The sequence below is a fragment of the Podarcis gaigeae genome, assembly GCF_964106915.1.
Source record: "Podarcis gaigeae genome assembly, chromosome: 6".
Classification (NCBI taxonomy): Eukaryota; Metazoa; Chordata; class Lepidosauria; order Squamata; family Lacertidae; genus Podarcis; species Podarcis gaigeae.
The window spans coordinates 94,868,385-94,895,902 of record NC_139682.1 but is presented as its reverse complement, the minus strand read 5'-3'; the positions used below and the strand labels follow the sequence as shown (position 1 = coordinate 94,895,902).

The window sequence follows — 27,518 nt, the reverse complement described above, 5'->3', positions numbered from 1 at the left end:
AGGCTGTGTAGCAAATGCGCCAAGAGCCCAATTTGCAGCCACCCCATCGCTGCAACTGAGTCATGGGCACAAACTTCTGCGTGGAAGCCCAGAGGCATATTAAAATGTAGGGATGAAGTAGAAGCTTTTGGGTGGGGTGGGGAGGCAGGAATTCGATTCGGTTGTTTGGGAGCTTGCCTTATGCCAACTCTGCATGAGCCAGCACTAGCACAATCTGCTCTGTCTATATTTACCATGTACATTTCACAACCTCAGCTCTCTCTTTTCCCTCCCCCCCATACACCCACCAACAAAGACACGTTTCATAGACCGCAAGGGACTAGTAACAGCTGTATACTAATATACCTCTGCAAAGAAAAAAAAACCTCACATACATAAGGACATTTAGCAATATAATGAAAGGCGGTATATGAATTCTAATAATAATAATAATTATTATTATAATTAAATATTCTTTACAATTAAGCCATTTTAGCTGATTCATAATGTACGTTTCAACAAATTCATATCTGCATATTTGAACAAGCACATGTGGGGCTCTTTTCAGTAACTGCTATACGCTTGTGAGAGCCATCAATACCTGAGCTTTATATTTTCCAGAAGTACTATAAAACTTTGGCTTGAAATAGCATTCTGTGGCTAGGAATAAGCAGGTGTTAGTAAAACTAATTTTTTGTGTTTTTTGTTTTGTTTTTATTTGTTTCACTATTACTGCACAGTGGCCTGGTTTGCACATCACACTTAGTCAAACTTTGCCTTAGTCCACACTAAGGGCCAGATTTGATGAAGTGAAGGGCCATGAAGACCGACCTATAGGGCCAATCAAAGTTGTTGACCTTTTTTTAGGATTGAAGTTGTTGAGCTTTTTTAGTTGGCCAGGTTTTTTTAAGGATTTTACCCCTGGAAATAGACAGCTGCAGGGACCAGATTAAACAGCTGCAGGGACCAGGGGGCCGGATTAGTGGAAATGTATGAGTGTATGGACTCACATTTGCTTTGCTCCAAACCCAGCCTTTTGCTCCTGCACCACACTGAGCTAAACCAAAGGCTTAGCATGTCTTCCGTACCTGGGCTAAGTCTCATTAGAGTCACATAAACTACCAGCACTTCAGACTTCTCCAGCTACTGTAAGCTCTATTAATTTACCTGAAGCAGCCTGTACTGAGCTGGCTTCTGAAGCAAGATGTGCTGAGTAAACTAATCATGATTGTTTGAAAAAGGTACATTTAAAAGAAATTTTGGCATTCTTTGCCCATCTGCAAGGATTTCCATGGATGCGCACTGTGGTCAAAATGCATTTTCTACAACCTAGAGACTGAGGCAAGTAGGCAGAAATATGAAGAAGAGGAACTCTATTGCCTCCATAAGCTCATGAAGAAATATTTTTAAAGGCATCCCAAACATCTCCCCAAAAGCCAGAATAAGAGTGAGTTGGGTTAGGCTATTTGTTTTGGTTAGGGGTTTGGGGAGGCAGATTGTTGCTGTTATCGATTTTTGTATCATAATCTTAGAAATTATTGTGATTCACGTGGACATTGTTTAATTTGGTTCCGTACTTTTGAGTTAAAGCTATGGTTTTCCCAGTAGTGATGTATGGAAGTGAGAACTGGACCATATAGAAGGCTGATAGCCGAAGAATTGATGCTTTTTGAATTATGGTGCTGGAGGAGACTCTTGAAAGTCCCATGGACTGCAAGAAGATCAAACGTATCCATTCTTAAGGAAATCAGCCCTGAGTGCTCACTGGAAGGACAGATCGTGAAGCTGAGGCTCCAATACTTTGGCCACCTCGTGAGAAGAGAAGACTCCCTGGAAAAGACCATGATGCTGGGAAAGATTGAGGGCACAAGGAGAAGGGGACGACAGAGGACAAGATGGTTGGATGGTGTTCTTGAAGCTACCAGCATGAGTTTGACCAAACTGCGGGAGGCAGTGGAAGACAGGAGTGTCTGGCGTGCTCTGGTCCATGGGGTCACGAAGAGTCAGACACCACTAAACGACTAAACAACAACAACAACTTTTGATGCTTTATTTATTGTTTATGACCACTTTTTATGTTTGTAATTATGTAAATTTGCAGTGTTGTGTGCCACCTTGAGCATGGTTTGAACTGTTAATGGAAAGGTGGCATACAAATAAAACTCTGTACATATGTATGTATGTAGAGTTTGCCAAGGCCAGGTGTCAAAAATTAGAAGACTGGCAGTAAAAACTAGGGCCACTTTGATGTAGGCCCTCAGAGAATCACAGACCTGTAGGCTCTTATGTGGAAGAAATTGAAGATCTCTAAATCAGTCCCTTGCTAGCTGGCTAGCTCTAGAGCTGATGAGGGGTTACAGGCTGGATGATGGAGAGTTAAAATAAAAGGCCACTGCTCTTTCCTTCACTATCCTTTGTCACGTATCTTCTCTGGATGGCTCTTTTCTCTCTCGCTTTACTTTCTTTCGTTGTTTTCTCCCCCCCCCCCCCAAAAAAAACCCTACATACTCCAAAACAAAAAAATTTCCTTCCAGTAGCACCTTAAAGACCAACTAAGTCAGTTCTTGGTATGAGCTTTCGTGTGCATGCACACTTCTTCAGATACGTGTATCTGAAGAAGTGTGCATGCACACGAAAGCTCATACCAAGAACTGACTTAGTTGGTCTTTAAGGTGCTACTGGAAGGATTTTTTTTTTTTTTGACTATGGCAGACCAACACGGCTACCTATCTGTACTTACATACTCCAGACTCCTAAACTAGGACAAAAAAAGAGAAGTGATAAAACTAGGTAGCACTTCACTTTGCAGGTTGGGATTCACTTGATCAACCTGTAGTCTAAAATAAACAAACACAGAGAGGAGCACATTGGTCTGTGTTTCAGCGTTAAGTGTGGATCAAGTATATATGATAGTGAACATCTCAATAGCTATGCTAGATAGGGTTAAGTTGTGAGAATGCAACACATCTGACAGTATTTTTGGACAGTAGAACTTTAAGGTGTGGAGGGAGGACACACAGTTGCACATGAGGCAATAAGAAGAAAAACAACAACAGGACTTTGCATATATTTATATAATTTGCATGTGGGAGATAAGGCACATGTGGAAGGACCATGTAATGCAGACAATACTGACGTTTTGATGGATGCATGAGTCATATAGGCAGAAGGTGAGCTGCATGTAAATGATTGGAGAGTGTTGTAATAATTATGTAGGGAGAATTAGATTGTTGACAGGATGAGTGGGGGTTATGTACTGATATCAGAAAAAAACAAATATAGCAACCTGCACAATTAAATTCTACTTTGCTTATAAGATTGATAATCATTTTTAGCTCAGTAAATGAGCAATTGACATATATTTGTTTTGGGTCCTGAGATGAGAGATTTACATATTTTCCTTCAAATAATGCACAAGCTGCATGAGAAACACATTTTAACAATGCTCATACTATGATGCATTGACCCAGTGTGGCACAGTGACCTAGATGAGGAAGCTGTAGGTTAAAATCCTCCTCTGTATGACCATGTGTGTGCTACATGTACACATGCGTGCATGCATTGTGAGGTTTGTGTGTGCAGGTGGAGATGCCCACTTTTGTCTTGGGCATACCCACAACTGGCATGCAACCACAAAATGCTATCCAATGCAGAATGAGGCACTATAGCAATGAGTTTGGGCAATGAGGAACATCTAACTCACAGGCCAAATTAGCCCCAGTCGGACTTGCAGATCACTGCAGGGATTGGGTCCACTCAGGAACTCTTGAGTAGAGCTCCCAAGTGGAGCCAGTCCCTGTCAAAAACAGTGTTTCCATGAAGCTGAGGCCAAAAGGAATGCATATGGCTGGTGCAAGCCTGAAGGTGATGATAAAGGCATTCCTGCTAAGGAATGGGACCTCGCTGGGACTTCAGGAAGGGAGGAAAGGGTTCATCCTCACCCTCCTACACAATCCAATCTCAATGAAAATTATCCTCCCACATATAGGTTCTGCTTGTTTTAAAATCATGATTGCAAGCATCAGATCATGTTTGGCCGCAAAGGTGCTGCTGACAGCTAAAAGGGGATTGAGTCTGATAGCATTACATTCCCAAACCTAGCTCACCTAGAGAGGATGACATAGGATTGCACCTATAACATCAGGGTGCCTGAGGGGCTTCTGGTGCCTGAGGTGATTGACATGGAGGAGAAGTGAATAGCAAAAGCCCTCAAGCCAGGCTGAAAATAGCATGCTGTCTTCAGTTGCCTCCTCACCCTGAGATTCTGTGGCTTTCCCTGAACTCTTAAAGCTAAATCCCTGAAAATTCAGGTCAAAACCTGAGCCTTAATAATCCAAGTCGTATCTCAAATGTTCACTCACCAGAATGAGCACATTTTATGGAGGAATTTGAGAAAATGTAACCTGCTACTGCATGCACAAAAGGTCCCTAGCATGGGTGCATGGCTTCTGTGTGCAAAAAAGCAAAGTACACATCTCCTGCAGCACGCAGAAAGGAAACCTCAAGGACGCCTGGGCCTTTTATGTGGTGGCACCTCAGCTTTTCAACTCTCTCCCAGAGGTTTGCCTTTGTCCTACTGGAACCTGGTAGAAACCTCCTCCTCCAACCCCCTCAGGCTTTTCAGACCTGTGTTATTATAATTTAAATGTTACCTGGTTAGGCCTTTGTGCCATTGCAATAACGGTGGTGCATTTTTAGACGCTGCAAGATGCTCTGGAAACTCTCGTGCCACCATATGTCACCAAATAGTGAAACAAATAAATAGATAGATAAAAGAAACCTGCTTGGCTTCTATGGCTAGTATCAGAGATCAGCACCTCAGGCTGTTCCAGGAGAGGAAACCTAGTTGCATCTAAGGACAAGCAACTGCCACTGGGAGATTTGAAGCCCTTGGTGCGGAGGCCTCTGGGCTGCTGTAACCAGAGGCACCACCTTCTCTTCCCCAACTCCCCCTCTGACCCCAAGCAGGCAGACAAATGGCAGCTCAAGTGGCAGCGCACTGGCTGGCAGCCTGGGCACAGCATCCCTGCCTCTCTGGGCAAGCAAGCAAGCAAGCAAGCAAGCAACTGAGCATGGCAGGCCACCTTGGCCACTGGCAGCACCCGCTGGGCAGACCCAAGCTCATTCCTCCAGCCCCCAGAGACTGGCAGGGGTGGCAGCTGCTCTTTCCGAGGGAGGCTGAGGCCCCCACCTGCCCCTCCAGGGGCTGCACTGGGGGCAGGTAGGCCCCGCCCTGCTTGGCTGGCCTCGCAAGCAGGAGGCCCAAGTTCAATCCCCGGCCTCTCCAGGGAGGGCTGTTGGGAGAGACTCCCTCGCCTCAAATCCTGCAGAGCCGCTGCCAGTCCGTGTGGGCAATACGGAGCAAGATGGCCTCATGGTGCGGCTCAGGAGGCGGCTGAGGGAGAAGCAGGTGCCGCAGCCTCTCCGCTCTCGCTCCGGGAACGACCCGCAAGCGCCACCCAGGAAAAGCGGCACCGCAGCGACGCCTCACGCCCGCTGGGCCCCGTGGCGGAGCCGAGCCGGTGCCTGCCGTCGCCTCGGCTGCCTCACCCGACCCCCCTCGCCGCCGCCGCTCAGGGGGCAAGGCGCCGAGGTCCGCGCAATCTCTGGCTCGGGGAAGGGTTGCCGGCAGAGCCAGCCGGCCGGGGCGAGGGCCCCTGGAAGCCCGGCGCCGGCCAGGCTGGGGAAAGGTCACCTCGCTGGGCGCGCTCTGCCGGCCTCGGCGCGGAGCAGAGGCCGAGTGGTCGGGGGGCGGGCGAGGGGAGGAGGCCGTCCTGGCGCTGCTCGGCCCGCAGGCCGCCCGGGCGGGCCGGACTCACCCAGCACGAAGTAGGGCAGCTCGGTGTTCTCCAGGTCGTCGACCACCACCATCTCCCCCGGGAAATCGTTGCGCACCGAGAAGAGCAGCTTGGGCTCGGAGGCCGACGGGCTGTGCATGATGCTCAGGTCGTTCTCCCTCAGGAAGGGCAGCGCCGACACCGTGATGCTCTTCAGCTTGCACTCCATCTCCTTCGAAGGGTCCCCGTCCGCCTCGGCCGGCCCCGCGGCGGCGGCAGCAGCGGCTGCAGCGGCGGCGGCCCCGGCCCCGGCGGCGTCGGCGGCTGGGAGGCGGCAGCAGCAGTAGCAGCAAGAGAGCAAGATGGATAGGCGAGCGAAAGCCATCTTGAGGCTGCGGCTCTGGGCGCCTGCTGCTGGGCGTTGCGACCGGGCTGCGGAGGGAGAAGCGAGGGAGGGAGGCTCTTTGTCTGCCGCCGAAAGGGAGCGCAAGGCAGGCGGAGGAGGCGATCACGAAAGCGGGCTCGTCTCCGTTCCCGGCGCCTTCCTCCGCCTTTGCATCTTCTTCGCCGCGCACTCGCGCGCTCAGGCTGCTAGTCGCCACCTGGGTTGTGCAGCGCTGCTGGGGAGGGGGAGAGGGCGAGGCACAGCTACATTTGGGGGCGCAAGGAGGCTTCCCTTTTAAAAAAGAAAAAAGCCCCTTCCCTGATCCTGGGCATGCAAGTGAGAGAGGCCACGCGAGAGAAGCCCCGCAGGATCAAAAGTCCAGCATCAAAGCCCCGCAGGATCAAAAGTCCAGCATACATGCAAAGATAACAGCTTCGCCTGTCCCCCAAGTATTGGCATTCAAAGGTATACTGCCTCTGGAGGCTATGCTTACCTGTTGTGGCTAATAACTGCTTATAAACAATACGGGGTTTTTTTTTGGGGGGGGGGTATCCAAGGTGCATCTTTTGAATCCCCACTGCTACCTCAAAGCACTTTAAAAAAAATCCTTTTAACCAAGTGAAAGCTGTTGGTTGTTTTTTTATTGGCTTTACAATTCCATGCATATTAAGGGGGAAGAATTCAGCGTAAAACGCAAGGGCTTCTGCTTACCTGGGTTGTGTTAATCAAGGGACTTTGCTTTTGGAGGATTTGTTGTTTAGGAAGATATTGATTCACTAGTGGAGAGTCTCACTGTGAACCTGAAACTCTGAGGAGACAACCCAAGGCCCAAATCAAAACAAGGAAGCTTCCTGTGTTATTTTTTCTGATTTGAAACACACCTTTCAACCTTATTGAGCCTCAATTAAAATGCTTGCACAAATGAAAGCAATATGAATGTACAGACATCTGTCAACTTACACAGGGGTTACGTTCCAGGAACAGCGTGTTATAAGTCAAAATCGCATATTGTCAAAACACATTGGGTTCAATGGCAGGTGGGGTTGCCAGTCTTCCCCCGCCCCAGATGCCTGCACTGTTTCTGTCCCCCCCCCCCCAATAATCTTTTTGAAAAGTATTTTACCAAGTGCAAAACGCTGAATAAGTTAAATGTATGCGAGTTACCTGAATATTGGGTTTTCTTGTGAAATCTCCAATCTTATACCCGCTTAGCTGAATGAGCCTCACTGATCTCAGTAGGACTTACTTCTGAGTAGACATAGAATTATACAGTTGGAAGCAGCGGCGGAGCAAGCCGATCAGGTACCTGGGGCAGCGCATGCGCTCTGTGCCTGGGGCCAGCCAGGGCAGGACGCTCCGCGGGGCCTCTGAGGAGTCTGCCTGCCTCCTTCCACTCAGCCACCCTACAGCTGAGGGGGAGGTCGCTGGTGGACTGTTTGGAGCAGCGGGGAGCCTGTGGGCACCAAAGCCACCGCGCCACTCCCAGGAGAGACACATGGCTCTGGCGCACTGCAGGGAGTGCCGCCCAGCATTTTGTCACCCCTCCCCTCAGTGGTGACACCTGGGGCGACCCGCCCGCACCACACACCCCTTCCTTCATCCCTGGTTGGAAGGGATCCTGAGGATCATCTAGTCCAACCCCAAGAATATGCAGCTGTCCAATATTCGGATTGAACCTGCAACCTTAGCCTTATCAGCACCATGCTCTAAGCAACTGAGGTGTCCAGGCTGACATGTACAGGATCGCACTACAAATGTATCTGCTGATACATGGCTCCTCTGTTCCCCATTTTGTCTTCACAAGAATCGCTTGAGGTAGGCTTGGCAGCATAATAATAATAATAATAATAATAATAATAATTTTTTATTTATACCCCGCCCTCCCCAGCCAAGGCCGGGCTCAGAGCGGCTTACAAGCAATAATAAAAACAAGATGAATGATTACAACTTAAAAACAAAAATAAAATACAACATTAAAATAATGGAACATTAAAATATTAAAATAGTGACTGGAACAAGCCCACCCGATGTGCTGCATCCAGCATACCACCCATTACGCAACAGCTGCTTTCAAGCAGCAGCTGCAATTTCAAATATGCAAAGAATGAGGGTTCACGCACATTACTCAGGAGCAGGACAGTGCCAAAGCCCCCTCTGGTTCAGAATGGGTCAGATTAAGTTGAAACATACAAAGTCCACCAGATTAATCTATTTTAAATAAATCCATTCATGATTTCTTTTGGTTGGAGCTAGTATTTGTGAGGATGCCATTCTACACTTTATACAGAAGAAAACCCAGATTTACTATCAACAGGAAGCAGGAGGAGGTCATGTCTCCATGGTGAATCTACCATTGTGATACGTGCATGTGTAAAGCTGTGTTTGTCATAGTCACACTTTACATTTTTTGGATTACACTTAATTAAAAATACAGTGGAACCTTGGGTTGCGAAGGTGATCCGTGTGGGAGGCACGTTCGCAACCTGCAGCATTCACCCCCCTCCCTTTCCCAGAGTTTTTTAGGGAGAATGGCGCTGTCGGCAAGGATGGAGGAGGCCGGCAGCAGCTGGAGAGTGGCTCCTCCAGCGGGGAAGAGGCGGAAGCTGGACGCGGTGCCTCCCGGCTCAGCTGGCCGCTTTATGCCACGGTGGCCACAGCAGACGGAGGTTCCAGGCATATGGCGGAGGCAGGCGAGGGCAGCAAGCTGATGCCAGGAAGTGCCGTATCCAGCCTCCGCCGCTTCCCTGGCACCCTCCAGAACTTGGCACCCTGGCACCCTGCACCACTAGCCTCTATGGGTAAGACGCCCCTGAGTCTCTCAAATTCAGAAGTAAACTGAGATTTGAATCTGGATCTCCAGGGCAAAAGTCAACACAATACCCATAGGCAGAATTGCTGGGAGTGAAAGTGTGTTTTGCAAAATTTGTTGCACACCTGTCAAAGTGGCCCGGAGGATCTGGCCCATGAGGTTAGAAAAATCTTCCACCTCTGATTTATCTACTTGCATGGTTCCAGTCCAAGCGCCTCATGATCTTCATTTTATCCAGTCACCTCTGACCCATGTGTATCCAGCAAAGCCTTTCTACCTTCCCACACACTGATTCTACCACCCAGGTTGGATCACGCAGGAAAGGTTTTAGAATCTGAAAGCACTTCCTTTCAAAGCTATAGACTCCACTTTCTGTTCTTCAAGGCCCTTTACACCGACATGCCAGGCAGTAATTCAGCAAAATCTAAGCACAATGAGAAGTTGAGTATTCTCCCACTGATGGCCTCAGCAATGGCAATTGGTAGCTAAAAGGAAAGGGGTCTCGGCTGGATCTGGATCTGGATCTAGGCAAGATAGAGCGGTTCCTGTGTGGTGCTCCCTCTCCCTCTAATGGCCTTAGCCATCTAGATGTTTATGATGGGAATATGAGGTTCTCCTCAACCCTCCTCTGCACCCTCCTTGAGTGTTTTGCCTGCCTGGAATGTGTTTTTGAACAGCTATAATGCCTCTTGCATGCCTGGATGAAGGGTTGTGGTTGTGTGTGTGACTATGTGTAAACCTCTGACTTTTACATGGCTGGGAAGTAGCCTAGTGTTACAAAAATAAGAGATACAGTGGTACCTCGGTGTCAGGGTTTCAGGGACAGAGAGCGAGGGGGAGGGGTCCCAGGGCGACCAGGAAGAGGACGACGACGACCCGAGGTTGTCAGTGAGTCCGTCAAGTGAATCCGAGGATTCCCAAAAGGGAGCCCCCCTGGTCAGGCCAAGGGGCAGTAGAGAGGGAAGCAGTCAGAAGCAGGGGAACGAAGAGGGAATCCCCAGTGGGGGTTGGAGATCGGGACCGGCCTCTCCGTCGGAACGGAGTGAAGGGGGTGGAGTTGCCAGTGTGTCAGAAAGAGCAGAACAGGGAGCAGAGAGGGGAAGGAGTTCGGAGCAAACGTCCTGCCGGAAGGGGAGGAGTGTAGTACCGAGAGTAGCGTAACGGTCGAAAGGAAGGTCAGAGGCAACGTACGCGCGCCAAGTTCAAATGTGGAGGCGCGCGGAAATGAGGAGAGCCCTGAGGAGGAGCCTGGTCCCAAAGCACGAAGGAGGGGGGAGCAGGCGTCAGAAGACTCAGCCTCGGGGGAGTCCCGGAGGGAGGGAGCACAGGGGGGCAGGAAGACCCTGCGGAAAAGGAAGGAGAGGAAAAGGTGGAGCAGTACAAGCCTCTTAAGCTGGTGCAGGGGCGGGACTGACTCAGAGGGGACTTCTAACATCTAAGGGTAACAGATGCTGAGCCACGGAGCTTGGATGTAACGACAACAATGTTCTTCAATAAAGCCTTTTGTATATAACTCGGACTGGACTTTGGTCTCTTGTGAGCTGGGACCTCGGGTGGCTCTGACACTCGGGTTACACACCCTTCAGGTTACATACGCTTCAGATTACAGACTCCACTAACCCAGAAATAGTACCTCGGGTTAAGAACCTTGCTTCAGGATGAGGACAGAAATCGCACGGCAGCGGTGCAGTGGCAGCGGGAGGCCCCATTAGCTAAAGTGGTGCTTCAGGTTAAGAACAGTTTCAGGTTATGACACCAGTCAAGCTTGCAAAAATATATCATTTGCCCGATAATAAGTGTTGGAAATGTAAAGAAAATGAAGGTACATTCTTTCACCTTTAGTGGACGTGCCCAAGGATTAAGGCTTTCTGGGAGATGATCTATAATGAAATGAAAAAGGTATTTAAATATACCTTCTTGAAGAAACCAGAGGCCTTTTTCCTGGGCATGGTCGGCCAATTGGTGCCAAAGAAGGATAGAACTTTCTTTATGTAAGCAACAACAGCAGCAAGAATACTCATCGCAAAGTATTGGAAGACACAAGATCTACCCACCCGGGAAGAATGGCAGATGAAGTTGATGGACTACATGGAACTGGCAGAAATGACTGGCAGAATCCGAGACCAGGGAGAAGAGTCAGTAGAAGAAGACTGGAAGAAATTTAAAGACTATCTACAGAAACACTGTAAAATTAAGGAATGTTAGAGGGATGCTGGAATGAAGTTATGTGGTTTTAGCAATAATGTTATTAAGGGGTATTTAAAAATGGATTGTTAACAGGTGAAAATGCAAAGTTATAATATATTAAGATAAAATATCAAGATAAAAGCAAAAAGGGTAAGGACTTGCTGAAACAACTATTGAACTAGAATACAAAAAAGGGAGGTGTGAGGAGGCCAGGGAAACAAGCAAATGAAGGACAAGACATGGAAAAACAAAAAAATTCCTTCCAGTAGCACCTTAAAGACCAACTAAGTCAGTTCTTGGTATGAGCTTTCGTGTGCATGCACACTTCAGTGGTATCTGAAGAAGTGTGCATGCACACGAAAGCTCATACCAAGAACTGACTTAGTTGGTCTTTAAGGTGCTACTGGAAGGAATTTTTTTGTTTTGACTATGGCAGACCAACACGGCTACCTATCTGTAACAAGACATGGAAAGACTGATTTGTTTTTAATTGCTTTTTATTTTTCTGTATTTTGTATTTTTTTCTTCTCTTTTCATCATTTTATTTTTGTAATTTCTTTGAAACTTTAATAAATATTATTTAAAAAAAGAACAGTTTCAGGTTAAGAACGGACCTCTGGAACGAATTAAGTACATAACCAGAGGTACCACTGTACTATTATTTTGCTTCTGGTTGCAGCCACCTAAAGTACTGAGGCCAATGGAATCATGTCTGAAGCAAGTATTGCCATCCCAGCAAGCAAATTTTTTTCCCCATTGTTCTAATCACTAACTAAGAACATAAGAAGAGCCCGCTGGATCAGACCAAGGGCCCATCTAGTCCAGCATCTTGTTCTCACAATGGCGACATGTCCGGGAAATCCTCGAGCACCACCAGAGCACAAGAGCTCTGTGGTTTGCAGCCTCTTTTAAGGACATCCATGTCTCTGGCCATCAATACCTCCTTTGAGTACCATAGTTCAACTATGCACTGTGTGAAGAAGGTCTTTCTTTTATTCATTCTGAATCTCCCAACATTTATTTAACTCCCAAGAAGCTATTTAGAATGTATAACAATGTTTCAAACGTTTGCTGGAAGCACCAAAAATATGAAGGAGCATTTTATCATGCCTGGTGGACTTGTGAAAAAGCTAAAAGTTACTGGATACAAATACATACATTGATACAGCACATTCTAAAGGTTAATATCCAACTGAAGCCAGAACACTTTCTTTTGAGGCTAATGGGCATACAATTAGAAAAGGATTATGGAAGCTTACTCCAATGTAAGATTACTGTGACGAGACTGCTATATGCAGAAAGATGGAAAGACACAGCTTTACACACTATAGAAGATTGGCTGATAAAATTATTGGACTTGGCTGAGATGGGTAAGCTAACATGTTTAATTAGAGAAAAATCATTACTGACATTTGTTAAGGATTGGAAATTTCTTATGGACTTTTTGCATGAAAGAGAAAATGAACTTGTAATATATGGATTTGCAGATTGAAAAAATACTGGTTTAATGGTTGGATCTTAAAGAATGAATATCATGTAGCTGCAGAGAGCTGGAAGTCCTTTTATTTTACTCTATATTTCTATAGTTTCTTTCTTTCTTTTCCTTTTCTCTTGCTTCCCCCTTCTTTATGTTCAATACCATCTGTACAGAACCATAGCATGGTAGTCTTTCAGTTTAGTCTTTCATTTCTGACCCTAATAACAATGACTGCTGTATTTCCCTTAGTGCTGGAAAGGTTGCTATAGTGTCACAGGCGGCTTATTGAATGTTCCTTGTGATATCAGTATGTCAGAAGTCCTTCTTGTACACCATTTAAAATTAAGCCATCCCCAGAGTCTGTCAAGACTGGCCCGTACGGGCAGGGGTACCTTTACCTTTTACCTTTAAGGGACAAGCTTTCACTGTGTGCTTTGTTTTGCATTTGGAGCCTCTGTGCTGCTCCTCTGCAATGTGGGACTGCACACTTCACTTCCTACAATTAAACACACACACACACAATACTACCCTTCCCGGTAGAGTACAGATTTAAGGTGCTGCTTTTGACCTTTAAAGCCCTTCACGGCCTAGGACGCTCGTACCTACGGGACCGCCTCTCCTGGTATGCCCCATGGAGAGCCTCAAGGTCCATAAATAGCAACATCCTAGAGGTCCCAGGCTCTAAGGAAGTTAGCTTGGCTTCAACCAGGGCCAGGGCCTTTTCAACTCTGGCTCCGGTCTGGTGGAACGCTCTGCCTCATGAGACCAGGGCCCTGCAGGATCTGATTTCTTTCCGTAGGGCCTGTAAGACAGAGTTGTTCCGCCTGGCCTTTGGCTTGGAGCCAATTTGATTCCCTCGCTCTCTTTCTTTTTTCCTTTCCTTCTCCTCCTGCGATGAGGCTACATTTTAATATTTTAATGTTTCAATATTTTAATGTTGTATTTTAATTTTGTTTTTAAGTTGTAATCATTCAATTTGTTTTTATTATTGCTTGTAAGCCACTCTGAGCCCAGCCTTGGCTGGGGAGGGCGGGGTATAAATAAAAATTTATTATTATTATTATTATTAATATTATTATTATTATTACCCTGTGGGATAAGGCTGTGGCGTTGTGGTCTAAACCACTGAGCCTCTTGGGCTTGCCAATCCGAAGGTTGGCGGTTCGAATCCCCATGACAGGGTGAGCTCCCATTGCCCCTCCCAGCTCCTGCCATCCTAGCAATTCGAAAGCATACCGGCATGAGTAGATAAATAAGTACAGCTGCAGCGGGAAGGTAAAGGGTATTTCCATGCACGCTGGCACTTGTCATTGTCCTCCATGCGCCAGTAGCGATACGATAATCTTTATTGTCATTGTCCCATACAGAACAACAAAATTGAAAAATCTACATAAAACATTCAAAACCCAACAAGCCTGCTATACCAGCTATCCCAACCTGATTAGCCCCCTAAAAACTCTGATACCCTATTTTTAATACAATATACTCCCATAGAGAAATGTTTAAAACCTTAATCGCATTTGGGTAGAAGCTGTTTCTCAGGTGGCTAGTCCGAGTCTTTATAACCCTGGACCTTCTTCCAGAAGGCAGAAGCTGAAAGAGATAATTTCCGGGGTGCGTACTATCCTGTGCTATCTCTGCAGCTTTCTTATGGCACCTGGAAGCATAGATTTGATGAAGTTGGGAAGAGTACACCCAATTATTCTCTCCGCAGTCTTTACAACCCAGGACAGCATTGTTTTTTCCCTGACCGTGCAGCTCCCAAACCACACACACAGACCATAAGTTAATGCACTCTCCACAGTACAATGGTAAAATGCCATCAACAGGTCCTTTGAAAGATTGTTTTTCCGGAGGATTCTCAGAAAATATGACCTCTGAGAATCATGCTGGCCACATGACCCGGAAAACTGTCTGTGGACAAATGCCGGCTCCCTCAGCCTGAAAGCGAGATGAGCGCCGCAACATCATAGTCACCTTTGACTGGACTTAACCATCCAGGGGTCCTTTATTTTTACCTTTTATTCCCTGGTACCAAAGCCAGCAGGGACGCAGGTGGCACTGTGGGTTAAAGCCTCAGCGCCTAGGACTTGCCGATCGAAAGGTCGGCGGTTCGAATCCCTGCGGCGGGGTGCGCTCCCGCTGCTCGGTCCCAGCGCCTGCCAACCTAGCAGTTCGAAAGCACCTCCGGGTGCAAGTAGATAAATAGGGACCACTTACCAGCGGGAAGGTAAACGGCGTTTCCGTGTGCGGCTCTGGCTCGCCAGATGCAGCGATGTCACGCTGGCCATGTGACCCGGAAGTGTCTCCGGACAGCGCTGGCCCCTGGCCTCTTGAGTGAGATGGGCGCACAACCCCAGAGTCTGTCAAGACTGGCCCGTACGGGCAGGGGTACCTTTACCTTTACCTTACCAAAGCCAGCCCCACCCATCTCCCCACATTTGAAATCAGAACAAGAGCTTTCATGCGCATGCCCATTACTGAAGGAAAGCAGTAGTCTTGACAGGATCCAAAATGAGAATTTTGCAATTCATTTATTTGTTTGGAACTCTGAATGCTTCCACCGCATAATAACTCTTTCATTTCAACAAAAAATAGCAAAACTCAAAAACAGCACGCAATTCTATAGTGGTGACTATTTCTTGTTCCAGTCAAAACTGTGTTCTTAAAAGGTACTGCCAGCTGGAAGCCTGATCAATTTTTAACACACATAAATGAGTTAGTAGTTTGGGCACACCTGCCATTACTGCCTCCTGCCAATTATTGTCCTTTTAAAACCAAATGCTTCGGTAATAATAATTTTTAAAAGCTTCTGTCTCCGTCACTATGTGAAAAGGCCTACAAAAGTGATAAAGAAATTGACAGCTGTCAACACGGGAAAATGTCACAATATGGCTTTTAATCTATTCAAGGCTTTTCTGATACTGCAAGGGGTGGGGGCACCCAGGCTCCAACATTATCATTCTCAAGGCAGAAATGCCCAGTGAATCTCTGGGGAAGGGTTTGTAAACTCTCTGGTGCATTCCAAAAATCAATAGGACTAAACAAATGTATACCCACTGAGGATTCATGGAATCCTGTGAGCCAGTGTGGTGTAGTGGTTAAGAGTGGTACACTCGTAATCTGGGGAACCTGGTTCGCTTCCCCGCTCCTCCACCTGCAGCTGCTGGGTGACCTTGGGCCAGTCACACTTCTTTGAAGTCTCTCAGCCTCACCCACCTCACAGAGTGTTTGTTGTAGAGGAGGAAGGGAAAGGAGAATGGTAGCCGCTTTGAGACTCCTTCAGGTAGTGATAAAGCGGGATATCAAATCCAAACTCCTCCTCCTCCTCCTCCTCTTCTTCTTCTTTTGTGGTGTTTGCAGCCCAATCAGAAGCACATGTTTTGCTAGACAAGCACAGAGGCTTCTTAAATTTCCTAGAGAGGACCTTCTGTGTGATGACTTCACCTGCCTCCTCTGGTAGAGAATTCTGTAACAAAGGAGGTAAACTTTTATACAGTGGTACCTTGGGTTAAGTACTTAATTCATTCCGGAGGTCCGTACTTAACCTGAAACTGTTCTTAACCTGAAGCACCACTTTAGCTAATGGGGCCTCCTGCTGCCACCACGCCACCAGAGCACGATTTCTGTTCTTATCCTGAAGCAAAGTTCTTAACCCGAGGTACTATTTCTGGGTTAGTGGAGTCTGTAACCTGAAGCGTATGTAACCTGAGGTACCACTGTACTTCCTCCTGCCTCCGAGGAGACTCTTTTTCTACCATGCTTCCAAGCTAAGCAGATGTGTTTTGCTGAAGCTTCTACTTTTAGCAATGTTTGTTGACACTATGATTTGTTGACACTATAATTGTTTTTATTAAAAGTATTTCAGCAACAGTGAACTAATCTAGTGGGCATCACAACATCCTGTGATCACGATTTTCACATGTTGAACAAACTACTTCCTTTTGTCTTCCCTGAACCAGCTGCCACTCAGTTTCTGTCAGTAACTGCAGGCTGGCAGGGAGAGCAGAATTATCTTTATCTATTCCATACTCTTCCTGGTTTTATCAACCTGCTTCATTTTTTTCCTAAGCCCAAAAGCCTAATGAATCACACGGAATAAAGTTCTCAATTGCTGGACTTTGCTGAAGTTATCTCACTGGTTAGACTTCATGATATTGTTTCAAAAGTTGGGTGCCACCCCCCACTCTCTGCAAGTTTCCAGGGGGTTCCAGGCACTCACCCAGGGTCTGCGTTGCTTTGGAGAATTGAGACATGGCAGAGACTGTCGTAGTTCATTCACCTATTTACACCTTCAATCTGCATTGAGGGAGTCCAGATCTTGCAGCACAGTTATCTCATAGGGGGCTTGTCACCCACTCCCAGCCAGCCTTCCTTCAAACTGCCCAAGATGAATCTTTCTGTTTTTGTTTCCCCATTCTTCCCAGCACACCTTGCTAAATACTCTTTTTACCTATCACTTCGAACCCACACCCCATCACCATGGCAACCTCTTACAGATAGGTAGCCGTGTTGGTCTGCCATAGTCAAAACAAAATAAAAAAATTCCTTCCAGTAGCACCTTAAAAACCAACTAAGTCAGTTCTTGGTATGAGCTTTCGTGTGCATGCACACTTCTTCAGATACACTGAAACAGAAGTCACCAGACCCTTCTATATAGTGAGAAGGTGGGGAGGGGTATTACTCAGAAGGGTGGTGGGAATGGGTGATTGGCAGATAGCTGTGATGAGCCTGTTGACGACTCTTAACGACTGCAATAGGTCTTACAGGAAAAAGCAAGGGGTGAGAAGGTGAAAAATGGCTTTGTCGTTCACTTGTGTTCCTTTGGTGGTGAGAGAGGTTGGGGTTGGCCTAGGATGTGATTGTTTGTTTGTGATTGGCTGTGGTGATCTTTGTTTTCGTGTGTGAGTGAGGTGGGTGGGTGTTTTGGATCAAGTTAGCCATATTGATTGCCTCAACAAATGAAATGGATTTGTAAAAATGTTACATGGGGGGAAAAAATACGAGGCATTACACTTACACTGTAAAACAAGAAAACCCTTAATAAAATATTTTTTTTTTTAAAAAAATGGCTTTGTCATGTATAATGAGATAAGAATCCAATGTTTTTGTTCAGACCAGGTCTCCACCGGGTCATGTGGCCGACATGACTAAGCCACTTCTGGCGAACCAGAGCAGCACACGGAAATGCCATTTACCTTCCTGCCAGAGCAGTACCTATTTTTCTACTTGCACTTTGATGTGCTTTCGAACTGCTAGGTTGGCAGGAGCAGGGACCAAGCAATAGGAACTCACCTGTTAAAGCAGAGGCAGTTACTCCTTTTAGCCCAAGGGCCTCTGACAGACACATGCCAGCACCAGGTATAGCCCATAGTGTGGTTAAAATGCACACAATGAGACCTGACACGGGCACCCCCTCCTCCGCTAGTCCATTCAGGTCAGCTGAGAGGGCCTCCCTTCATCCAATGGCCAGTCTGAAGACTGGAAAGAGCCAATCAGCATCACCTTCAGAGTGCTGGGGTGCCCCTCCCCAATGCCTTGTCCAATATATATTTGCCAGAGCTGCCAAAATTGGTGGGGGCAGAGAAAAAATTGCTTGGGGGAGGCTGATCAGGCCACCCAACTAGGGATTAACCACCTGCAGCTCTTCATATAGTGCAAAGCTCAGCCTAACCACCAAATGCACAGTTTTGTTCTTTTGCATTGCAAAAACAAAAGCTGTTTGGTTTTTTAAAAATGTTCAAGGAAATTGATATAGTTGCTTTCATTTAGATGATTAATCAGGGAATACGCATAGCCAATGAACAAAGTTTCTGGCAATTGCCTATGGGAGTTCTATAGGTGCGGCTAGGAGCAGAGCTGGTAATTATGCTGCTCCCGTTTTATTTATCTGAATGCATTATTTATGCCTTTTCACAAAGTTCCATTCTTTTAATATACTACTGTGTATTAAAGGGACAACCGTTTGAAATCTAATCAGTTTGAAGACTAAGTTAAGAGTCATTTTAAGTGCCATATTTCTCAGTGGGAGCCCCAGTCAATTCCCCACCCCCCCACCCCCCCAGTATGCTTTTTGGAGGAAATGTTTGGCTTTCCGATACTGATTTGCAAATCCATTCAAATAACATTGGGCTTGGTTGGGGGATATAATAGAATTTTGTGCATGGGACAATTTAGCGGCACCCAGTCATTGTTGTTCTGCTTTAAGCTGGTAGTGGAAAAGCAGACTTCTGGAATCCAAATAAATAACATTCTAGAGCCATTTGATCAGTTCCCCTTTTTCCAACCCCAAATAATAATAATAATATAATAATAATACCTTTATTGTCAATGTACAACCTGTGTACAGTGAAATTAACCGAGCCTCCCCCTACCCACAAACACTCAGTCTCTGTGCACTCTGTGTGCTTGTCGCACAACACAACAACCCCAAAAAAGTATGCATAAGTAGGTGAAGTCCGTACCTCGCACCACATTGTGCAAACACATCCATACACATATTATTCCAAACAAAACACACCCTTCTCGGGAGCTCAAAGCCGCAGCGTATGAAAGCGCCACCATCTTGTGTGTATTGAGGCATGGGGGAGGGATTTTCATTGGAACCAAGTTGGGGGGGGTAACGGTCAAATACTCCTCCCTCCGCTGGCAAACATAATTGTTCCCCCCTCACCCATGGCAATTTAAGGGGGTGGGGAGAGAAAATACCGTATTTTTCGCTCTATAACACGCACCCGACCATAACACACACGTAGTTTTTAGAGGAGGAAAATACGTAGGCATGCCACCCGTAGGCATTCCCTCCATAACACGCACAGACATTTCCCCTTACTTTCTAGGAGGAAAAAAGTGAGTGTTATGGTGCAAAAAACACGGTACTTTGGTGTATTAGGAAAATGCCCAGTTAACGTGATAGACTGATTCTTAAAGGTAAAGGTACCCCTGACCGTTAGGTCCAGTCGCAGACGACTCTGGGGTTGCGTGCTCATCTCGCTTTACTGGCCGAGGGAGCCAGTGTTTGTCCGCAGACAGCTTCCGGGTCATGTGGCCAGCATGACTAAGCCACTTCTGGTGAACCAGAACAGCACACAGAAACGCCGTTGACCTTCCTGCCGGAGTGGTACCTATTTATCTACTTGCCCTTGACATGCTTTTGAACTGCTAGGTGGGATGCGGGTGGCGCTGTGGTCTAAACCACAGTGCCTAGGGCATGCCGATCAGAAGGTCGGCGGTTAGAATCCCCTCGACAGCGTGAGCCCCTGTTGCTTGTTCCCTGTTCCTGCCAACCTAGACTGATTCTTAGAGCGATGGAAATAGGAAATCGCTAGAGGCCATTCTCACCCTGCATATACCCTGTACAATGGGTCATCTCTCCCCTCTCCCCTCCCCCCTCCCTGCCAGGAAGTTACACAGCTGTGCCACTGGGCATAAATAAATAAAAGAAGTCAGGTTTTGTGAGGCGGGAGAAACTGAATAGGGGAAACATGGGAGAAGAATGCTTTGATTCCTGTGGTATGCAGAAGTCCCATAACAATGGACTGAAAAGAAGCATATTTGCTCCACAAAAAATGTGATGTAGGTGCAAGCGAAAGTGTTTCCTTTCCACAGTAAATGGCCAGTCGTGCTGGCAGCCTTAGACTTAAAATAAGGAGTCATGTTCAGCCTGTTTCTCCCGATGCCAAAGCAAACGGGGCTAGTCATATGATTAATTATGTGCTTTGAATCTCAAAACTAAATACACTTGCTGGGAGAAATTCTCATTGATCTGTTGAATGGAACTTGCATCCAAGTAAGCGTGTTTGAAATCAATTGGAGCCAGAACTGTGAACACTAAATAAAAGGAAAGAAATCCTCTGTTGATCATACCAGCAGGGCCAGTTGGTGCAGGACTCAGAAGTGTGTGGGGGGGCTGGTTCTTTACTGCCAGGACCTGGCAAGGGGTGTGGCCCTTGGGCAACCCTCATACCTACAGGACCACCTCTCCCAGTATGCCCCATGGAGGACCTTAAGGTCCATAAATATCAACACCCTAGAGGTCCCGGGCCCTAAGGAAGTTAGATTAGCCTCAACCAGAGTCAGCGCCTTCTCAACACTGGCCCCGGCCTGGTGGAACGCTCTGCCTCATGAGACCAGGGCCCTGCAGGATCTGATTTCTTTCCGCAGGGCCTGTAAGATGGAGTTGTTCTGCCTGGCCTTTGGCTTGGAGCCAATTTGATTCCCTCCCCCTCTTTCTTTTTTCCTTTCTCCTCCTGTGAAGAGGCTGCATCTTAATGTTTTAATGTTGTATTTTAATCTTGTTTTTAAAATTGTATTTTAATCAACTTGTTTTTATTATTGGTTGCTAGCTGCCCTGAGCCCGGTCTTGGCTGGGGAGGGCAGGGTATAAATAAAATTATTATTATTATTATTATTATTATTATTATTAGATTCTAGGCCTGGAGGGATGTGCTTGAAATAACAGTGGGCAGTAAGGGTGCGAAACAGTTTCATGTATATCCCAAATTACAAGGCAGATTGGGGTCATTTGGGAAAGTTCTCACATTTCTGAGTTGGCTCACACCACTAACAAGGGTGGAATCTACACACATATAAAAAACCATTCTGAAAATGCTTTTTTTAAAAAAAGGGTTTTAAAAAAGACATTGAATTTCCCATGAGGCTCACCATTGCCATCTAGTGTCACATTGTATATCGTGCTTAAAATACACTTGAAGCGTTTTATTTGCAGCTGTATAGCTGAGTCGCAGGTGGATCAGAGGCTCTCTTCTGAGTTTCTGCCAAATGAAAGGAAGAGGCGGCAAGGAAACTCCTGCTGCATAGAGATGCTTGCCTCTTCCTGCTGCTTTTCTCAAATCTCTCTGGGAGCTCTGTGCAGCAGGCTGTTGCAAGAGGATCTTGGAGAAGTTTCAAAAAACAGCAGGAAGAGGCTCAGGGCTGACTTTATTCCCTTCCTCTTAGCAACGCAACTGGATCCCTAGGTGAGTTAGCCTGAAGTTGAACGCCAGTGGGAGAAGGCTGGGAGAAAGGAATTATCTGACTGGCACAAACATTCCCCACCCCACCCCTCTCCCCTAGGCTCCAATATTCCTCACTTCAGGCCCTCCCCCCATTTTTTTGTCCCCCGCAAGAGCACTTCTTTTTGTAAATAACTTTTTATTAATTATTTCCAAAAATAATAATCAATAAAATAAAGATACCATCTAACATTTATACTTCTAATAAAAAAAAACCAACTATTTTACAAACCTTCTTACCGATCAGAAGGTTGGCGGTTCGAATCCCCACGACGGGGTGAGCTCCCGTTGCTCGGTCCCTGCTCCAGCCAACCTAGCAGTTCAAAAGCACGTCAAAGTGCAAGTAGATAAATAGGTACAGCTCCGGCAGGAAGGTAAACGGTGTTTCTGTGCGCTGCTCTGGTTCGCCAGAAGCGGCTTAGTCATGCTGGCCACATGACCCGGAAGCTGTATGCCGGCTCCCTCGGCCAATAAAGCAAGATGAGCGCTGCAACCCCAGAGTCGGCCACGACTGGACCTAATGGTCAAAGATCCCTTTACCTTTTAAACCTCAAGACTTCCTTCCACCTCCTTCTACCGGTTCTTTACATCTTACACCACTCTCTGCATTTTGTTATCATTTTTATCCACTTGTTACACCTTTACATTCTCTACTTCTTTACTCTGCTTACAAGTGCTTAATCTAAACCTGCCAATGTACCAGATTGTTTACAGTATTTCTGCACATACACAACAAATTTCCCCCATTCTTTTTTAAATGCAAAAGCGCTTCCGATCAGGAGAAGGGCGAGTGCCACTGGACCAACTACGCAAAACAGCACACACACCCTCCACTGTCCCAAGAAAACCCCTTAATCCCAATTTCATTGCATTTTATTCTTTAGTGGATTTACAAAAAGAAAAACACACGCCAATAAATACATTTAAGAAAGGGACAAGATTAGACATGGATGCACAAAGCTTTTCTTTATTATTATTATTAATAATAATAATAATAATCAAGACTCCTTGTGCTCCGCTCTGCTGCCCCTTTCTTCTCACCCAGGGCAGCCCTGCCCTCTGCCTGCCCCACAGAGCTGGCGCTTCACACAGGGTTGGGCCTCGATGGCAGGAGCCTCTCCTTCTCCAGCAGCCGCTTTGAGCTGCCGAAAGGGCAAGGTCAGCAGCAGTGGCCATGGAGAGGCAACAGGATGCTGCCTTGCAGCTAGCACTGCCATTACTGCCGCTACTCGGGACAAACTCTGGCTCATCCCCCTCCCCAAGCTCAGCACAGGTGTAGCTGGCAGAGGAAATAGGGATATTCCGTAATTCTAGGACTTTCACGGGAGAATCGGGATGCTCTCCTCCTCTTCATTATTACAGATATTATGCAAATCTGACCTTGTGGGAGAACTACTGCAGTCATCGTTCTGAAATTGGGCAGCCTTTATGGATGACCATGCTTCCTGTTGTATCCAATTCTGATAAAGACAGAAAAAGTTACAGAATTTGCCCGGACGCTGAGTTCCAGCGCCGAGGGCCTTCTGGCGGTTCCCTCATTGCGAGAAGCAAAGCTACGGGGAACCAGGCAGAGGGCCTTCTCGGTAGTGGCGCCCGCCCTGTGGAACGCCCTTCCAGCAGATGTCAAAGCGATAAACAACTACCTGACATTCAGAAGACATCTTAAGGCAGCCCTGTTCAGGGAAGTTTTTAATGTGTGATATTTTAGTGTATTTTTGGTTTCAATGGAAGCCGCCCAGAGTGGCTGGGGAGGCCCAGCCAGATGGACGGGGTATAAATAATAAATTTGTGGGATGTAAACACAGGAGCAGTCAATGACAACATTCCTAGAGTGTACATGTTAGAACATGGGGAGGGATGTCTGTCTAGCAAACAGGTAAACTTCCTGGGGACGGATTTCCTCCGCATGTGACCAGAGGTGGGTGTGGCCTCACCTGTGCAGGTAAAGGATAAAAGCACAGGGCAGGCAGCCATCTCTCTCTCTTGCCTCTTGCCTCTCTGCCATCTTCATCTTCTGAAGGAGCAACATGCCCTCTTGGCTCTCAGCCAAGAGAGGACAGTACTATCTTCCTATAAGATAGTTTTTAAGTGTATGTAACCTTTTTAAGCCTGCCTACCTTCTGGGATCATACTGTGAACAGAACGTGAGTAAACTCTTTTATACTTTTATAAAGATTGTGTCGTGTCTTGTATTTTAAGAGGGAACAAAGGGGAAATTACCAGAGTAATTATTATAGAGGTTCTAGCGAACCCAGTGGCGTAGCATGGGTTGTCAGCACCCGGGGCAAGGCAAGTAATTTGCGCCCCCTAACCCCTGGATTTTAGCACTCAAATGTTTTAGCACCCCCCTGCACCCCCCACGCTACGCCATTGGGGCTGGGGGCGAGTGAAGGAACCAAGGACCCCCCTTAAGGCTCAGCAGGAATTTATTAAATTTATTATTTGCGGAGCCCCCGCGGGCCGAGGCAGCCGAAGCCCCCTCCCCTCGGGCGCCTCCCCGCCCTCTCCTCTCCTTGGGCACTCCGAGGCGCTCCAGATCCGGGCTTGGCGAGCGCCTCTCCTCCCCCCAGCCTGGTCCGGGGGCTTCCAGCCGCGCTCCGTCCTCGCCCGCCGCCCCCGCCCCCCCCCCCGCGGCTGAGGCTTGCACTGAGAGCCGGAGCCAGCGGCGCCCCCTTCCGCCGGGAGACCCTCGCCCGCCCGCCGGCTTCCTCTCGGAGGGTTTGGCTCCTCCCTCCCAGTCGGCAGAAGCAGCCACCGCCTGTGGCTGGGCCGAGGGGATGGCGGCGGCGGGGGGGTGGAGGCTGCCCGTGCCCGGCCAGGCGTTGGTGGCGGCGTCGGCGCTGCTGCAGTGGCTGCTCCTCCTGCGAGCAGTGAGTGGAGCGCAGCCGCAGCGGCGGCGGCAGGCGCGCGCGCGCTAGGGCGCAAGGCTGGCGGTGGCGGCGGGGAGCCCGGCGGAGGAAGGAACTTGTCCCTTCCCTCTGGACTTGCGCCCCCCCAGATGTTGCGCCCGGTGCGGCCGGCACCCCTGGCACCCCCCACGCTACGCCACTGAGCGAACCTGTGCAAGCGTTACCGTTGCGAACTTAAAGGGGAATGTCTATAAACTCTGCTGATATTTTGGGAACTTGTTAGCACAAGTTGGATAAGGATATAATTAGTCAATATATCCTCTCCTGCACCCCAGAACATTCCCACAAAGGGTTAGTGGCCCCAGTATTGCATATTTCTGCGTATTTTTGAAGGATTGTGTTGGATTGTGATTTTGAATTGGGTAGTATTTTTCTGAGTTAACTTCCTGGTAAGCACATGGTCCTTTGTTCCATTGTGCAGTGGGGATTAAGCAACCCCCCCTTCCCTCAGAGTTCACAGTGACCCAAGGCAGTGAAGAACTGTTTTGAATTTTGAGATTTTTGAGATTTTGATTTTGAAATTTTGAGAAATTTTGAAATTTTGAAGAATTTTCAAATTTTTGGATTTTAAGATGGCTAGAGCAGCTTTTGATAGTGATGCAAAGCTAGGAGTGCCTGTGCTGAATGAACACAATTTCATGCACTGGAAGCAGCGCTTGATAGCATGTTTAGATTATAAGCACATTTTGGAAGCTTTAAACCCTCAACCTACGGGATCGTCTGAGGAAGCTTTAGCCAAGATAAGTGCTTGGAAACGCATGAACAGCGAAGCTAGACACATAATTTTGAGTGGACTTCGTGATGAGCAACTATCATTAATAAATAGTACAGATGATGCATCTCAAATCTTAAGAGATATTGAGCGCGTGTATGGAGAATCTAGCATAAACTGCTTCAGAAACCTGGTGTGTAAATTAACCAGATTGAGGATGAATTCAAAAGAGGAATTCACAGAGCACAGCAACAAGTTTACTGAGATTATTCAAAGAATTGATTTGACTCCCAAAGCTTTTGATGAAGATACAAAGATAGCATTTTTGTTATCATCACTTGGACCACGCTTTAGCGCATTTGTAAGTTTGATGGATCATAGACAAGGTCTGACTTTTAAAGATTTGATTGGTTATTTAAAAGAAGAATGCAGAGATAGAGCTGAATCTCCAGTGAGAAATGCTAGAAGCAAAGACAGCAGTTATGCATCTAGGCAATGTACAAAGTCCAAAGAGATGCCTAAGAAAGTGATTTGTTTCAATTGTAACAAAGAAGGACACATTGCAAAGAATTGCAGGGCTCCTAAAGCCAAGAAACCCCACCCCTTTCAGCCAAAAGGAGAAAAGAAGGGGAAATGTGAATGCACATGGTTACTGCAAGAAAGGAATTTAACTGTCCAGAATCGTGAGAATAAACGTAATAAATGGATTTTAGATTCAGGAGCAAGTTCGCATTTTTCATATAAAAAGGACTATTTTAATGAGATAAATGATGAAGAAGGATCTGAAATTGAGATTGCAGATGGCAACATTGTTAAAGCAAAAGGTGCAGGTTCCATGAGTCTGAAATGCAATATAAACAATGAATGCATTGAGAACACAATCTCTAGAGTTTTGTATGTTCCAGAGCTGAGCTGCAATTTAATCAGCGTGTCCACATTGGACAAGAAAGGTTTCCAGATCACATTTGGAAATGGAGAATGTAAAGTGACTAGAAACGGCAAAGTGTTTGCTCAAGCAAAGCTAATCAATGGTGTATATGAGCTTGGTCTTTCAGAGAATCAGTCTGCAAAAGTGGCACATTCCAGCCAGAAGGATGAAGCAGATCTGGACCTATGGCACAGAAGGCTTGGACATAGAGACACCAATGTCATTCTGGATCTACAGAAAAGAGATATTGTAAGAGGTTTGCAGGTAAAGCAGAGCAACGAAGCTCCAGCAAAGCGCATAAGCTGTATTACTGAGAAGGCTGTAAAACCTTCATTTCCACGTTGTGCAGAACAAAGAAGCAACAAAGTGCTTGACATAGTGCACACTGACATATGTGGACCCATGAATGTTCCCTCACTGGGAAAGAATAGATATATTTTAATATTTCTGGATGACTTTTCAAGATTTTGTGTTGTATATTTCCTCAAAGAGAAGAGTGAGACAGTGGACAAGCTCCAGGAATACATTGCCATGGTCAAGAATAAATTCCAAAGAGCTCCAGCTGTGCTAATGAGCGACAATGGAGGTGAGTACTGCTCAAATGAAATGCAGGCTCTCCTGGCCAAGGAAGGAATTGCACACGTAACCACAATTCCTTACACACCACAGCAGAATGCCATAGCTGAGAGAAAGTTTAGGTCCATTATGGACATGACAAGGTGCATGCTAAAGGATGCATGTCTGCCACAGAAGCTGTGGGCCGAAGGAGTGTACACGTCGGTCTATTTGCAGAATAGACTGCCAACTAAAGGTGCAGAGCGCACACCATTTGAACTTTGGCATGGGAAAGCTCCCAATCTGTCGCACATACGTGTATTTGGAAGTCCGTGTTACTTCCACGTGCCCAAGGAACACAGACACAAGCTTGACTCCAGGGCAAAAGCAGGTATCCTTGTGGGATATGCCTCTGGAGGCAAAGGATACAGAATTATGAACTTACAAACTGGTAAGACAAATGCATACCATGCAGTTTATTTTGATGAATATGGAAAAGTAGACACTAAGAACACTGTTGTGGACTCTTCCGATGAGTCAGAAAGGACTCAAGAGTTTGTATATTTCCCTTTTGAGACCCCCACAAAGTAATAATCTGCCTTCAAGTGTTACAGCGCCCCCTACAGGCGACGCACCAGAAGACGCAGAGGACCAGAACCCTGGCGGCACCAGAGACGAAGATGAGGACTCAGATGGGGACATGCCTGCGTTGGAGGAGGATGAGGAAGCTGATGCGGTCGCAGAACCAGAGGTCAGGCGCTCGTCCAGAACCAACAAAGGTGTCCC

General features: G+C 46.8%; 1 protein-coding gene and 2 long non-coding RNA genes across 4 annotated transcripts in view; 1 reads left to right on the top strand and 2 right to left on the bottom strand.

The window, feature by feature from the left end:
• Positions 1-6,148, bottom strand: part of ASTN1 (astrotactin 1) — a 210,753-nt gene extending 204,605 nt beyond the window's left edge. The window contains exon 1 of one of the 2 annotated variants that reach the window (XM_083743756.1): positions 5,799-6,148. In XM_083743756.1, the coding sequence (XP_083599882.1) occupies positions 5,799-6,141 (343 nt within the window). In that variant the 5' untranslated portion in view covers positions 6,142-6,148. The remainder of the gene's footprint in view (positions 1-5,798) is intronic. The other variant, XM_083743757.1, reaches the window with a different exon arrangement.
• LOC310846888 overlaps positions 1-27,518 on the top strand; it is a 533,700-nt gene that overhangs the window by 20,859 nt on the left and 485,323 nt on the right. The window lies entirely within an intron of this gene.
• LOC310846893 overlaps positions 1-27,518 on the bottom strand; it is a 417,489-nt gene that overhangs the window by 204,605 nt on the left and 185,366 nt on the right. The gene's annotated exons all lie outside the window — the stretch shown is intronic.